Source organism: Gorilla gorilla, chromosome 19 (genome assembly GCF_029281585.2).
Source record: "Gorilla gorilla gorilla isolate KB3781 chromosome 19, NHGRI_mGorGor1-v2.1_pri, whole genome shotgun sequence".
Lineage (NCBI taxonomy): Eukaryota > Metazoa > Chordata > Mammalia > Primates > Hominidae > Gorilla > Gorilla gorilla.
In genome coordinates, this window is record NC_073243.2 from 70,715,385 (window position 1) to 70,731,778 (window position 16,394).

Sequence of the window (16,394 nt, forward strand, 5' to 3'; positions counted from 1 at the left end):
TGTGTCTGTGTACTTTTACATTAACACAATTTTATTGGTAGAGAATTTACAAGTATTTATATTAGCCTTACTTTCTTTTCAGTATTCTAACATCACTTAACAACTTTCAAACTATCCTTGCTCCTCTTTGATAGAAAAGTATTGTGTCCCTTGGTTAGAAGTGCCTGAGTAATTGGTCGTATTTTCTACTTTAAATCCAAATGTCTAATAGATCGCAAAAGCCTCCCATAGTGAACTGCTTCTTGATTCCCTCACAGATGAATGAGTCTATTTGTCTTTTTTTCAGATCTTTGTGATAGTTACAAAACTTAATATTTCAGCTCTGGTAAAAGTGGTGCCTTTCAGGTACATTTTGTCTTGTGAGTTAATGCCATAGAAGTACAAGGGAAACAGACATGTAAGTGGTCGATGACGTTCTTGAGGATGTTTAGAGTTCCCTTGAGCCCCCACAACTATCAGAAGGGATGGGTGTACTGAAGGGTCATGAGAAGGGAAGGGCATTGGTGCTATTCCTTCTGCTACATGGAATTTTCCAGTGATATTCTGTAGAACTACACTACATGTTCTATGAAAGACAAGGTTATTTGGTCGAATGTACTTGGAGACTGACAATTTATATTTTTAAGGCTGTGACATGACCTGTAGAAAACAATTTTTATAATCTATGTAATACAGCATTACCAAACTGTTTGACAAAAAAACTACTTTTTTCACAGAATACATATTAATATCTCTTAGAATTTGGAAAAGCATTAGCATCTTGGAGAAGTTTTTTTATCTATAACAAAATAACCTCTTAAATAGTTGATTTATGCTAAGCTAATTAATCTCTATGTGCCTCAATGTCCTCATTTGTAAAACAGGTATAATAATTATATCTACATCATATGGTTGTAATAAATATAAGTTATTATTAGTAAAGCACTTAACCAAGTTAATATTTGTAAAGCACTTACTATTGCTTGGCTTATAGTAAATAGTATATAAGCATTTGTTAAATAAAATATATTTTAAATATTATAGTCAGTTATTAGTAAAACTATAATATTATTACAATTCCATTAAAATATTGCTGTTACTATTTTATTATGAGCTCTCTATTAGAATTCCACTCAGAAAGAAGTGGACCTGGGATAGCATTTATTATATAATAACTTATTTCATAATCTGCTTCCAAACTTTGCACTGGCTTTGTAAGTCATAAAAAATTATAAATCCAGATTTTGTTGTATGTTGAAAGCCAAGAACAATTAAGTAAGTGGAATAGGAGAATCTAATAGAGCCAGAGAAGCTGAGTTTGGGCTTTCCAGCTTCCTTGCATGCCTCACCATGGACTAGGAAAAAAAAGCGGAGGTGTGGGGGATTCCTTCAAGTCATTTGTCTTGAGGCAAAAAGGTTTAGAAGAGGAATTCCTTTCATATAACTAAGGTAAATTTTAAAGATTGTTCTACATCTATTGAATTCCTGAAGATTACTTTGTTTCTAGGTTTCATTTTCTGGCAGGAGAGCCCAGAGGAGAAGTCCTTGATAACTCTTTCACTGGAGGAATATGTAAAACTGTCAAAAGCAGTAGGACAAGTAATCCATACCGTGTTCCGGCCAATCTGGAAAATGTCGGCTTTGAGGTATGACAGCCTAGCACGGTGGCAACTCCAACACCGTCAGTGATTATAAGCTAAATTTCTCATGCAAAATTAGTGATGAATGAAGGGACAGAATAAAAAGGTGGTGAACAATTTTAATCACCTGTTATGTGTTTGTATTTTATCCATGCACACACAATGAGGCCAGTGTTATCAATTTACAGATGAAAAAACTAAGGTAACTAATTTTCCAGAAGTCAAACAGCTAGCAAGAAGTGAATTCAAGATTCAGGACCAGGTTTTCCTGATTCGAGTCCATGCTTTCTCCATTGAATATTCAGCTCTAAAATAGCTCCACACAGATAAACAGTTTGATTTCTTCAGAATTTTCTCCTAACCTAGTTAGTGCTCTTAGATAACCACGAAAAACAGACTTTTTTTTTAAAGTGCCAGGCTCATAAGAAAAATCATGATGAGTCAGTCTAATGAGATAGTTCTGCTTACCTTTCTTCCTATTTTATTAGTTGGTTTGGTTTATTTGTTTCTTTTAGTAAATTATAATGAGCAGCATACTACCTACTCTCAGAATCTAACCCATGCTTTACACGTAAGTGCTCCATACTCGTTGCACTAAAGTGAGTAATCTGCTTCTTTTAAATTGTGATAAGAACAGAAAATACATGTTTTAATGGTGACATTCATGCATAGAAATTTGACAAGCTAGAGAGAATTTCAGAGTTGTAATTATTTCTGAGAACCACTTTATGGGTAATATGAGTTCAGCAAAAACTCATTTAATCCTTCCTTTAAAAGACCTTTATATACATATAAATACAGGCATTTTCCAATTCGATTCACTCAATTTAAAACCATCTAATATATACTGATAGGTGGGGAATGTCTTTGGGAACTAACCGTCAAATTTGAATACCTCTGGGAAGACTGATAATACTGCTCTTAAGATATATTGTATTTGAATAGGCTTTGTAGACAGAGCTAAAACCTAAACATTTATATGTAATATTGTTCTGATGGAAGTTGCTTTCCAGTTCCAAAACAACCAATCCACAAGTTTACTTTCAAAATATGGTCATTTCACAAAAGGATATTGCCTGTATTTTCAGCAAACATCTATTTCATGTAGTTTTATAAGTAACAAAATAAAGGAAGTATATGAGACTGGAGCAAATTGAGGCTTAGATAACACTTCATACTCATATGATACTTTAGAGTCTTCAAAGTACTTTCATATATTGCTTTACCTGATTCCCATAACAACCTCCCCAGAAAGGTAGAAAATTGTTTACATCCGCACTACTAACAGAAAATTTAGGCTTAGCCGGGTGTGGTGGCTCACATCTGTAATCCCAGCACTTTGAGACGCCAAGGGGGTGCAGATCACTTGGGCGTCAAGAGTTCAAGACCAGTCTGGGCAACATGATGAAACCCTGTCTCTACTAAAAATACAAAACTTAGCTGGGCGTAGTGGTGCACACCTGTAGTCCCAGCTACTCAGGAGTCTGAGGCATGAGAATTGCTTGAACCCAGGAGGTAGAGGCTGCAGTGAGCCGAGATCACGCCACTGCACTCCAGCCTGGGCAACAGAGTGAGACTCTCTCAAAAAAAAAAAAAAAGAAAAGAAAAGAAAAGGAAAGAAAATTTAGGCTTATTGAAGTTAAACAACTTTCTCAGAGTTATACAGCAAATAAATGGCACAGAAAAATAAGAACTCCTGGCTTCTGGCTCTTATAGTCGGAGGCGGCCTATGTTAGATGAGACATTTGTAGTATATCAAGAAAGACATTAAAACTCCACGCAGTGGGTTAAAAGTCTGAGCACCTTCATAAACTATCAGTTAAAATGTATCCCCCGTGAAGTTAGACAATGATGTGCTGGACCTAGCTCTTTGAGTTCACAAGAGTCAACTGTTAACTTTTCAGGAATTTTGGAATCCCATTGTGAAACATAGATTTTATTTTTTTCTTTTTCAACTTTCATTTTAGATTCAGGGAATACATGTGCAAGTTTGTCACCTGGCTTTGTTGTGTGATGCTGAGGTTGGGGGTACAAATGATCCCTTTACCCAGGTACTGAGCAGAGTACCCAACAGATTTTCAACTCTTGCCCCTCTCCCTCCCTTCCCCCTCTAGTAGACCCCAGTGTCTGTTGTTGCCATCTTTATGTCCATGAGTACCCGATGTTTAGCTCTCACTTATAAGTGAAAACATGTAGTATTTGTTTTTCTGTTCCTGTGTTAATTTGCTTAGGATAATGGTCTCCAGCTGTATCCATGTTGCTGCAAAGGACATGTTTTCATTCTTTTTATGGCTGCTAGTATTCCATGGCACATATGTACCACATTATCTTTATCCAATCCACTGCTGATTGGCACCTAGGTTAATTCTATGTCTTTGCTATTGTGAATAGTACTGCGATAAACATGCAAGTGCATGTGTCTTTTTGGTAGAACAATTTGTTTTCTTTTGGATATGTACCCAGGAATGAGATTGCTGGGTCAAATGGTGGTTCTGTTTTAAGTTCTTTGAGAAATATCCAAACTGCTTTTCACAGTGGCTGAACTAATTTACATTCCCACCAACAGTGTATTAGCATTCCTTTTCTCCACAGCCTTGCCAACATCTGTTGTTTTTTTGACTTTTTAATACTAGTCATCCTGACTTGTGTGAGATGGCATCTCACTGTGGCTTTGATTTGCATTTCTCTGATGATTATTGATGATGAGCATTTTTTCATATATTTGTTGGTCAAAACACAGCCATTATTAAATATCAAATATATTATCTCACAGGTAAACACATTAAAAACAAAGGTTATAATTGCTCAAAATTGATCACTTTTCAATTATTTGGCTACATTTTACCATTATCCATGCTATTGGGGTTATTTACATCTATTGGATCTGTATTATGAAAATACTTTGTAATTTGCCACTGTGCATCTCTTCCCAATATGAATTCAGGGCATCACATAGGTAGCTTGAAATCAGCCATGGTAGGAATAGATGCACAATGGAAAAGGAAAATGCTGTATCAAATCAGGGCTTTCTTCCCCTTCCCAGAGAGCTAGTTGTTTAACATTTACTAACAGATCACTGGGTTAACCCACAAAGCTTGATAACGCAAGCCTGGATAACAAGTTACATGGGGAAATACAGCCTGAAAATTCTTTTACAGCAGATTAAACTCATTTCCTTATCAATGTAGCTCTAAGACTTGTCCAACCTTATGAAGCTACCTGAGCTAATCTTTAACTTTGCCATAGTGGTATGGCTGAAGTCATAGTGATATGGCTGAAGAAGGTCATAGTGGTATTTCTTCAAACAAAAATTTGGGAATGACTAGAGTCAAGGTCACGAGCTATTGGTTTTCTTTTAACTGATCTCTGTATAACTTCATTCTTTAGGCATGCTTTTAGCAGGCAGCTATGCAAACCTAAGCTATACCTTATTGAAAACAATAGAGGAGGAGAAATTCAGCAGGCGTCTCACTTGCCTTCTTTTGTAGTGTTGTAGCTTATGAAGATAGATGAAATAATTGGCTGGCTGGTACACAAAGATTAAAGAGACTCATGAAAGGAAGAGAAGGCAACTGGGCAGGGAGTTAGAAGACCTTAGAATAACTACAGGACAGATGATGGAATATAGACACCAGACACAGCATTTTAATCAAGACAAGTTAGGTTACACTGCAATATCAACACTAAGATGTCAGTGTCTTAAAACAGTGTCACTCATACTGTACGTTCTACTGATAATAGTCACTTAGAAAGCAAGGGACTTAAGGGATTCTGCTTTGACACATCCTGACTGGTGTGATGATTAATTGCAAAAAAAAAAAGGGGGGGGGGAAGTGACATATTGCCCATCAACTCTTAAAGTGACAGATACCATTTATATTTACATTCTATTGGCCAAAGAGAGTAGGGAAATGCATACTTTTTATGTGCCCAGAAAGAGACTAGAGTAGTTGTAAACAGTGTAATGACTAACACAAAGATCAATCAAGAGTCGATCAGCACTGGGAGCTTTGGTAGCAGGCAATGGGAACCCAACCTCAGAAACTGTGATCCCAAAGTCAGACTCGTCTCTTGAAAAAGTATAAAACAAAGTGGGACTTGGTTATAAAGAACAAGCCCAGTTGTCAGAACTGAAAAGTATCTTAGTTAGACTGCACACTGCATCAAAATCACAGACATGCTAAAAATAACCTTCATTGTTTATCACCCTGTTAAGTCTCAGCTTAGGTGGCATTTCCTTGAGGGAGGGTTTCCTGATATTGCCTCTCAGGGTCTTATATTTCCTGTGGGATTCCACTGGTCACACAGTACTTACCTCATTAAGTGTTGGTGATTATCTCTCTCTCTAACTAAACTATTAACCCCTCAGTGCAGGAAATAACACTATTCTTTGTTCTCTAGCAAAATGTGTCCTCAATAAATACTGGCTGAGTGCATAAATAAATAAATCATCATTTCATTAGATATCCACAAGTCGCTCCAGTATTTCCTAAATTATATTTTATTTTACATGGATTTTTCTCCAGGTACAAACTGCAGAAGATGACTTGAAAACAGATTTCTACAAGGATTTAACTTCTCTTGGACACAATGAAAATCAACAAGGCTCATTCTCAAGTCAGGGGGAGAGCTCTTTCAGTGTACCAATTTTTTATTCCTCAAAGAGAAGTGAAAATATCAACCATAATTCTGCCTTCAAACAAGCCATTCAAGCCTCTCACAAAAAGGTATCAAAAATGGTTTCCAACCTTTTATTCTTTCTTGAAAATTAACAGTAATTCCAGTAATCATGTAATAAGAAGGGGAGAGTTTTGATATTGTACCAGTATGACTTCTAATACAGATTTAAGTAATTTTCCCATTTTTTGTTATATCTCGCTTCAAAAGTTGTGGAAATATTATGTATATTAATAGCTCCATTTTGCATGCATTTGACTGTTATTGTTATGTTTTTTATCTTCACTTTTTTTTCATATTGTTGTAGGTGTGCTTCTTATAAACTCCATATAACAGAACTTTGGCTTTTCATGTAATATGACAATCTGTATTTTATATTTTTGTTATATTTTATATACATATTTGTATAGATGTATATATTTGTACACATATACAAATACATATATAAAATATAACAAAATGTGTATTTTGCTACATTTATGTAAACACACACACATTTACCTATCTCCATTTTTTTCCTCTTATATTCCTTTTCTTGAGATCCCTGTTCTCATTCAGTTGCCTTTTTTTGTTTTTTTTTTATTCCTCATATAGGACACATGCAAGGTATATTCTCTAAATCTTTTGTATCTAACATTGCCTGCCTTTTCCCTGAGCAATAAATATAAAGAATATCCTGACTGTATCATAATCTTCTTCTCTTGATAGTAGATGTTATTCAACTGTCTTCTAATTTCCATTGCTGTATAAGAAAAATCACATTCAGAGCAAATTTTTTCATTTTCTTTTCCCTGCTTGAAAAGTTACAATTTTTTTTTGCACTTGGAACTTAGGGTATGTCTAAGTATTGGACTTTTCCTGTTAATCTTGCCAGGGACTTGGAGAACCCTTTTAATATACAAAGCTACAGCTTCCCCTGTTAATCATTCTTCATATGTTCCTTTTTCTCCTATTATTTTCATTTTATATCTCTTAGATATGTCTCACAGTGCTTAAATGATTTAGAAGACAGATTTCTATCTGAAATTTTTAGACATTTACAAAGATATTTTAAAATACTGTCTGTTGCTCACTACAACCACCACTCTAAGTAGCATTTTCTCTTTCCCAAGAGATGAATGAGGAGAATGAGCCCTGAATCATGGAACTAGAGAGGGAGGAGATAGAGGTACCAATGTCAGAGTTAATGAGATCAGCAACTGGAGGCCACCATATTACGGTTGCTCCTACTTTTATCGTATTGCTCTTCTACTTTTATTTAGTCAACCATTTATGCACTTATACAAATATAAGACCTAAAGCACTGTGTGGATAATTTTCCCAAGTATTTCATTTATCCTCAAAAAAATTCTGAGAGATTATCAGAGTCAATATTTAAACATCATTTTGCAGATGAATAGATTGAAATTCATATATGCATTTTTAATTCAATGAACACTTATCAAATACCTACCATGAGTCAGGCACTAACTAAAGTCCAAGAAGCTAAGTGACTTCCAGTGATCTTACAGTAAATAAATGCTAGAGTTGGGAACTGAAATCAGTTTGTCTTATTTTTGCTTACTTTTCTTATTCATTGTATTACACTTCAAGATATTTGACTCTTTATTCATTCATTTATTTATTCATAATTTTAGCAAAATACGGAAAGAACACAGTTCTGGTGACATGGACATGTAAAAATGACAATGAAATAGATTCATTTTATGTATAAATTATATATAACATATATTTTATATATAATTTATATATATAATATAACATATATTTTATATAATTTATATATATAATATAACATATATTTTATATATAATTTATATATAATATAACATATATTTTATATACATATAATTTAGTTTAGAAGGGGCTGTGGGTCCTATAGTGCCCTCCAAACTTAACAAATTATCTTTGTAAGACAAGATAATATCAGAATTTCTTGTAAGTAAAAATACACATCTCTAGCACTTTCCCTTAATCTACTGATTCAGAATACCTGGGATTGGGCATGGGAATATGGCCTTTTTTGTTTTTAGCTCCCTAGCTCAGTATAATATAGCATGCAGGATTGGAAATAACTGCTTATAAACATAGTCAATGATGAAGGGAGATAGAGAGACATGTTTGTATGAGACGTAGGTACAGTCCTATGTCTTGCTTCACGTATGTGATTTATATGTATTTCAAACATACTAGAGAACATTTGTAAAACCCTTATATGTAGATAAACAGCTATTGTTTGATCTCCTAATAGTCTGTCCCAAAGTGAAAAAATTTAGAGCTATTCACAATATCAGGTTGGAACATATTAAACTACTGTTATTCAACCATTTTTGATTTACAAAATTGTTAGCCTCGCCAGGGACGGTGGCTCAAGCCTGTAATCCTAGCACTTTGGGAGGCCAAGGTGGGCGGATTGCCTGAGCTCAGGAGTTCAAGACCAGCCTGGGAAACACGGTGAAACTTCATCTCTACTAAAATACAAAAAATTAGCCAGGCGTGGCAGTGTGCGCCTGTGATCCCAGCTACTCAGGAGGCTGAGACAGGAGAATCACTTGAACCCGGGAGGTGGAGGTTGCAGTGAGTGGAGATCGCACCACTGTACTCCAGCCTGGGTGACAGAGCAACAACAACAACAAAAAATTGTTAGCCTCATATAGTTCAATCCAACATCATTACTGTCATCTTTGATTAGGTCTGAACAGAATTATGGAATTTCAGTCTAAGGAACTGAGGCTGGACGCGGTGGCTCATGCCTATAATCCCAGAACTTTGGAGGGCTGAGATAGGCAGATCACCTGAGGTCAGGAGTTTGAGGCCAGCCTGACCAACATGGTGAAACCCTGTATCTACTAAAAATACAAAAATTTGCCAGATGTGGTGGCGGGGGCCTGTGGTCCCAGCTACTCGGGAGGCTGAGGCAGGAGAATTGCTTGAACCCGGGAGGCAGAGGTTGCAATGAGCCAAGATGGCACCACTGCACTCCAGCCTGGGTGACAGAGCTAGACTCCATCTCACAAAAAAAAAGAAAAAGAGAAAAAGAAAAAGAAAAAAGAAAATACTACTGAAGCCTCTCTTAGTCTTCAAGTAGAGAAAACAAGATACCACAAAATTGAAAATCAATCCAAGTCTTTCAGTAGAGCATAAAGCTTTAGTTGTTTCATCATTCACAGATCAAACTAGACATTTGTTGGACAAACAGTCTGTTTCCAAGCAAAATACCAGATAACTCAGTCAGGTTCAGTACTTTCCTGATATACTTTACAAAATGGAAACCACAACAATATTATTAAAATAAAGCAAGACCTCACACATTGTTGAAATAGATTATATGTGGTTTAAAAACCTATAGTAATGTATTTTTTTAATCTAAAATAGCCAGTTTCAGGTATCGTGAACCAGCAAGTAGAACACCATGGAGGTGATTGTGCTAAGTTGAGCTAACAAAGTTTAACTTGTATTTTCCATGACTGAGACCTTAAACCAACCTGGAAATATTGAACCTTCCAGAACGGGCACTTCAGATACTCAGGGAGTGAGTGTGCTTCTTATTAAAAGCACAAGGGCTCTCCAACTTTTGAAAACTATGGTTCTCTGACAAAATTCAAGTATTAAACTTAAAAATAGAATTAACGAGCACTTACTAAAATGGAAGTTCCACAAAGGCACGAACTTTGTGTGCCTTCTTCACTTCTGTATCTACAGCATCTCAGATAGGTAGGCAATGAATGTATAGAAGGCCAGAAGGTAGAATAAAGGAAGAGAGGGACAGGGAAAAGGAAAGACAGAAGGGAGATTAATGCTGATTCTTTTTCAATCCTTGGAATTATTTTTTTTCTTTTGTGTCAGCAGTCATCTTGTGCCATACTTATAGCAAAGAGGAATACGGTTAATAATTAACAGTTATAATACAGTTATTTTGCTAAAATATGGTCCTTACTTTGTTACTATTACTACAATTTGTTAGAATTGAGAGATCAGATAAAGTATATAAATTTTTTTAAAACAATGTACATAAATACACTTATAAACCTCAGTGGCTATGTAAAAAGATAATCTGAGGAAATGAGATTTTAAGCATAATATCGACCAGCTAATTCTCAATTAACCTGACATAAAAAGAAACGATAAATAAATAAGTTTGTAAACAAAAAAAACTCATGTATTTCTGCATGTGGGTGGAGGAGAGAGAATATAAATAATTTTACTTAATTTCACCCACTAAGTAATTTAGAATCAGCATTTTGGAGTTGAAAGGAGGTGTGAAGTGTTACCAGGTGCAAGCCCTCATCTTATCATTTGACAACTGAAGTCTAGAGAATCGAAACGCTTTTTCCAGAATGACAAAGCTGTAACTTGAATCTCACTTGCATAACCTCCATCTCAGTTGCATAACTTCCAGTTCAAAAGGCACACGATTCTTTTTCAATTATTCACATTAGCAAATATTCTAAATAAAAACTCAGTAGAAATGCAGCCATGATTGGCAATCAGGAGAGAAAGATGACTTTTTTGATCACTGATTTCTTCTTTCTTAGAGAACACATGCCCCCATTACATAGTTTACATTATTGAGATAATCTTACCTGTTTTGCACATTGGACATTGGTATTGGAAAGCAAAATGAAAATTATAATTTTGTATGTGAGAACATGCAATAGAGAGTGAGAATTATTGTAATACTGTGGTGGGAATGAAACTAATGATAAATCAATGACATTTAAATGCTAGGTACTTCAAACTTTCATTACCTTTAATCATCTTTTTACTTCTTTCTTCCATTTAGGATTCTAGTTTTATTAGGATCCATAAAGTGATGAAAGTCTTAAACTTCACAACGAAAGCTAAAGATCTGCACCTTTCTGATGTCTTTTTGAAAGCACTTAACCATCTGCCTCTAGAATACAACTCTGCTTTGTACAGCCGAATATTCGATGACTTTGGGACTCATTACTTCACCTCTGGCTCCCTGGGAGGCGTGTATGACCTCCTCTATCAGTTTAGCAGTGAGGAACTAAAGAACTCAGGTAACTTTCTTCAGTCCTCACTCTTTTTAACTGGTATGATAGCATGCAATACCTTTTTCTCTTACTCTATCATTTTAATTATTCTGCTTTGACTTCATTTAGATCCTGCTTTATTTCCAAAATGATACGAAGAATGATAAAAAATACACATTCAAATAAATAAAACAAAAATAGAAAACTAAGACCAAAAAATAAAGAAAAACAAGTATGCATAACCACTGTGATTTAGGCATCATATTTGTCTATAAATTTCCTAACATCTGGGAACATCATAAGCTTACACAGTAGTGGTTACCCAAAGAGGAAGATGCATGCCAGTATCTCAAGGGAAACCAACTTTGTGCTGGCACTAAATTCTAAAAGATAATTTATGAATAACATTTTTATAGGATATAATTTCATAAAGCAATACCTTATAACGAATTAAATAGCAATTTTTTCCTGTAATAATTTTAACTACAAGCCAAGATGAAATATATAATGAAAGAAAAGTTAGAAACTTGACAAGCGACTAAGCTAGAGTGGGCCAGATGAGCACTTACTGGCGATGAAACCTGAAACTAAATGCAAAAGATTTGTGTTATTGTAGGCTTTCCACACTGCCTGCATGCATTATGTTTCCTTTCAGTTAACCTTTCCACTGGAGTAACTCTTGCATGTGAATTTGATGTCTTCTGCTACTGCAAATAGTATCGACACTAATGCTGAGCAAAAGTAATTAGGGGAATCTCTGCTCTTGACTTGGTTTTGTCTCACCCTCAGATGAAATTATTCTGGTCACTTCTGCTATAGCCCAGACAATAATTTCCCACTTGATGAGTATAATCCTCATACATTCAGAGCACAGCCCCTAAATGCTTAGGGATCAGGTCAGTTAAGAACTGGGTGAATCTTTAATCAACTATTAGTTAAAGCCCCGTCACCAAAATGAAGAGTGATGAGTTAGACTTTCCTACGGAAACCTTCTCACATTCCATCTCTTTCTCTGTAGAGGTAGAGACTGACAGTTACATATAATGAAGGAAAGAAAAGGAGTTTGGGATGTGATAGGAAATTCCAAATAAATACCCATGCATATCCATATATACATGCATGCACACAGTACATACATACACACACATACACTGTATGCATGTATTGACAGTGTGTCTATATATGCATATATATGTGTGTATATATATTCAGTAAGATGTATTCTGGATGTGAGGATGATCTAGCTGTGACATCTGTCACTTCTTTGATCGCCAGGGTTGATTCGGCTGATCTGGCTGGCTGGATGGGGGTCCCCTTCCTCCCTCACCACTTTATGTGTGTCCCTCCAGAGCTGCATGCTCAGTCAAAGAGGATGACCACCTCCAATAGAGGAGGACTGGTTTTAGGTCAAGGGTATATGAGTAGCTGCACTCCCCTGCTAGAACCTCCAAACAAGCTCTCAGTAAGATGTATTCGATATTCTCATATTCAATAAGTTTATATGGATTAATTTATCTGTAAAATTTTAATTGTTGTTAAAATGAAGCACACCCAGACAGAAATGACTTCTCAAGAAAATGAAATTCTCCAGTTCATGTGCTTACCTGGCTTTCCCAACTCTCTAGATAAATATATATTCTGGCCTCTCCCCTTTCCTCTCCTCCTATTCTCTCTCCCTTTACCTCATCATAACATGAAACTAAAGTATAGATTTAATTTTTGCTATGCCTTATTCAATAAGAATTATATCCCCTGTTGTTAATTTTTGAAAAATGACTTGAATATTTCATAGTACTTTCTTTCCCTCAAGAAAAAGAAAACAAAATTAAATTGCCTTTTATTTGCATGCGTTGATTTATTTCTCTATTGTTCAATGTCCCATAGTCAAGTTAAAACCTTGAATAAAAGTTGGCATTGCTTCAGTGTGCAAGGTGAAAAGAGTTTCATAAACACAGTGAAAACATCAAACAATAAAAATATCATAATATGCAAGAGGATAATTTTAAACTCCTTTTGTTGGGAAGTCATCTTCTACACTGAATTGGAGGTTAAAAATTATTCACCACACTACTTACTAATGTGAAATTTTCAACTAACACTCCTGTCTTTTACGCATCAGGGTAGCTAAAGACATTACTGAAATACTCATTCCTGTGCCCCACAGCAGAGGAACACTCAGGTTTAAGAGACGAGGTACTGCAGTATCAAGTAGCTTGTTAGTTCATACAGATAGAGGTCCAGCAGCAAAAAACTGGACATACTGCAGGGAAGAAAAGGATTGCACAGAAATTCATTGATAAAGTCCAGATATTTTAATCACTGCATGACCAATGTCATAAAAAATATTCATCATCCAAATCTTCGAAGATTCATCTATAGCCCTCAAAAATGAAATTAAGTTTATAGTTAATTCATTATGTTATAGTTAATTAACTGGACACATACAATTTAATTATTACTTATAAATAATAAGAGCCTAAAGAATGGTTAAGAAAAGGAGTCATGCACTATAAATGCATTACATTCGTAGTATGGCCTAAATATTTGACTAACCCACTTATAAAAACAATCCTACTAGAAGAAAAATGAATTATATTTATTCAACCAGACTGAAAGAACCATCTTTTTGTTAGGGTTGAATATGCAAACTAAACATGAGGGCTTCAAACCAAGACTTTTTTACTCCCAAATAACAATGCATCTCTTCAAAACTGTCACAAAAAATGAGGTAGACAGGCCCAGTTCACATCTACCCAGCCTCATTTCTCAGCGATCTATGCCTTCAGATTTCCATTTCAATATCACACCTAATCAGAACCTCAAGCTCTAAAAACACCCATCCCTGCTATTATGACCTGCAACCCCAAATACTAATATTTGATGACCTACTTTGCTTTTAGGTGTTTAAAAGCTTATATTAACAGCTCTACCTCTCATGTGCTCATATTCTGCAAGGCAAATTTTAACTAAACATCAAAAGACCTGGATTTTAGTGTTGATGTTTCCAGCAGTGAGTCAGGTGCCTTGGGAAGCTGTTAAGAAAAAGAAAATGTTGATTTCCCTCAATTACCCCAGATAGTACTAACTCAGCCTACAAAAATACTACATCTGTTTCCCTGCACTCTTCCACTAACACACAGATTCTGAGGCCATTGAGAATGATCACAGGACTGTGGTGGGAGTGGTTCAGATGCCCAAATCTTCAACAAATGATGCTGGAGAGTTTGATAAAGGAGAATAATGAGGACTAAAGATATTAAAACCGGATGGCTGAGCCTCAGAGCATCAAGGTTTTTGCAGGTTATAAGACCATGAGGAGTCATCCAATGAAGGCAGCAGTGAGAAACTAGGAAGATATCATTCCCAATTCCTATACATGAATGGGGTGAGAATATGGCCTTTTGAACTTCTGCTGGAGATGACAGTGGAAACAGTATCAGGTACAGGCTTGAATTAATATGGAGAGATAGAATAGCCAAGGAGGAGTCTGAAAATAATTCATAGGTCAGGAAGTCAGAATTTCTGAGATTACAATAAAAAGGATTTGGAGGTAGGGGCTGAGTGAGCAGGTGAATTAAGGAGAAGAAGCCCAGAGAGGTATGAGAATGAGTGTTCACGGAAGAAGCATGGCCAAGAAGATTTGCATTTTAGGTGACAAACAGGGAAGCAATTGAAGTGGACTCAGGTCTCACAGAATCAGCAGTGGCCCAGAAAGTAGGTCTTAGAGTAGAGAACAGATCAGAGCACGTCATAATCTTTTGATTTGCAGGGCTACACAGTGCAGTGGCCAATAGAAAGGGAGAGCTTAGAGCTCCATTGTGTTAAGTGGCAACAAGTGGCAGGCAACAAGGACGGGACATCACCATCCCCATGGGAAGGGCCAAAATGGCTCATATGTGCTTCTGAGGGTCAGTGCTGAAAGGGGAGATGATGGGCACTCACGGGACTCCTGTTCAGGACCATCTCTGGGCCCATGCAGGATTGAATCTATAGGTAAAGCTAACTTGAGCTGTCACTTAAGTTTATGGGGACTGGGGAAGAGAGGGGCTAATATAAAGTATCTGTAGATCCGAAGTGACCAGAGCACCATGTTCCTCTTTGAATTGTCAATGGTGCATTCTCAGTGGTTTTTGTTTGTACTTCATCTCCTAGGTTTAACCGAGGAAGAAGCCAAACACTGTGTCAGGATTGAAACAAAGAAACGCGTTTTATTTGCTAAGAAAACAAAAGTGGAACATAGGTGCACCACCAACAAGCTGTCAGAGAAACATGAAGGTAACAGTACTCTCTCTTAGCAGCTTATCCAGTGTGCCCTGAGCCTGGCTGTCATTTACAGACCATATTGGATGTGACTGTGCTATTTTTAGCTTTTCATTTATTTCATTTCTCTTCCTCAGAACCCTGTGTGTTGGAACAGGAGATACAAATAAAATAGCATTAGCATTACCTAAAAAAGGAAATTGTTAAGGTTTTCTTTATCTCATACTTGGGCTGTTTAATGAATAATTTATTGATTTTGCTCATGGACAGAACTCAATATTAGGCATTGTGAAGTGCATATGGCTGTGAACCAGGACCTTACAAAGTAAAGAAACATATAAACATCCATTAAAAATACAGACTGACAAGGGTCTAAGAGAGGTATATTTTCTAAAAGGCTATAAAAGACTATGGGCAGAAGAAAATCCTGGGATTGAAATACATCAGATTTTGTGAAAAGAATTATTTTGGGGCCATGCATTAAAAATGGCTGAAGACTTTGGCAAATGGAAAGAGTGAGAAAGAAAATCCAGGCAAAAAAATACTGAAAAAAGAAGATACAAGTTATGTTTTGCAGAATGATCTTACTCCTTCCCAATTTTATCCACTGCTTTCACTCTTCTATCCCGATCCCCAATCCCAATAGGCTTTCACTTTTCTATCCCAATCCCCAACCCAGACATCCCTTCTGAACTCCAGACATCTACTGTCCACTAAACATCTCTACCGGAAAGTCTATAGGCTACAATGCTTCACGTATTCTCTCCCTGCTGCTGTTGGTTCTCACTCATATTTAATAGCATAGCCTTTACTTTATAGCCCAATAGGACTGTTGTGAAGA

General features: G+C 36.1%; 1 protein-coding gene across 5 annotated transcripts in view; it reads left to right on the forward strand.

The window, feature by feature from the left end:
* Window positions 1-16,394, forward strand: part of C6 (complement C6) — a 71,126-nt gene that overhangs the window by 25,533 nt on the left and 29,199 nt on the right. For all 5 annotated transcript variants that reach the window (XR_010131773.1, XM_004058904.5, XM_063700777.1 and 2 more), the window contains exons 6-9: window positions 1,487-1,625; window positions 6,146-6,346; window positions 11,080-11,320; window positions 15,446-15,568. Coding sequence is in view for 4 of the 5 variants with exons in the window: in XM_004058904.5 (XP_004058952.4) it covers window positions 1,487-1,625; window positions 6,146-6,346; window positions 11,080-11,320; window positions 15,446-15,568 (704 nt within the window). In the remaining variant the exon portion in view is untranslated. The remainder of the gene's footprint in view (window positions 1-1,486; window positions 1,626-6,145; window positions 6,347-11,079; window positions 11,321-15,445; window positions 15,569-16,394) is intronic.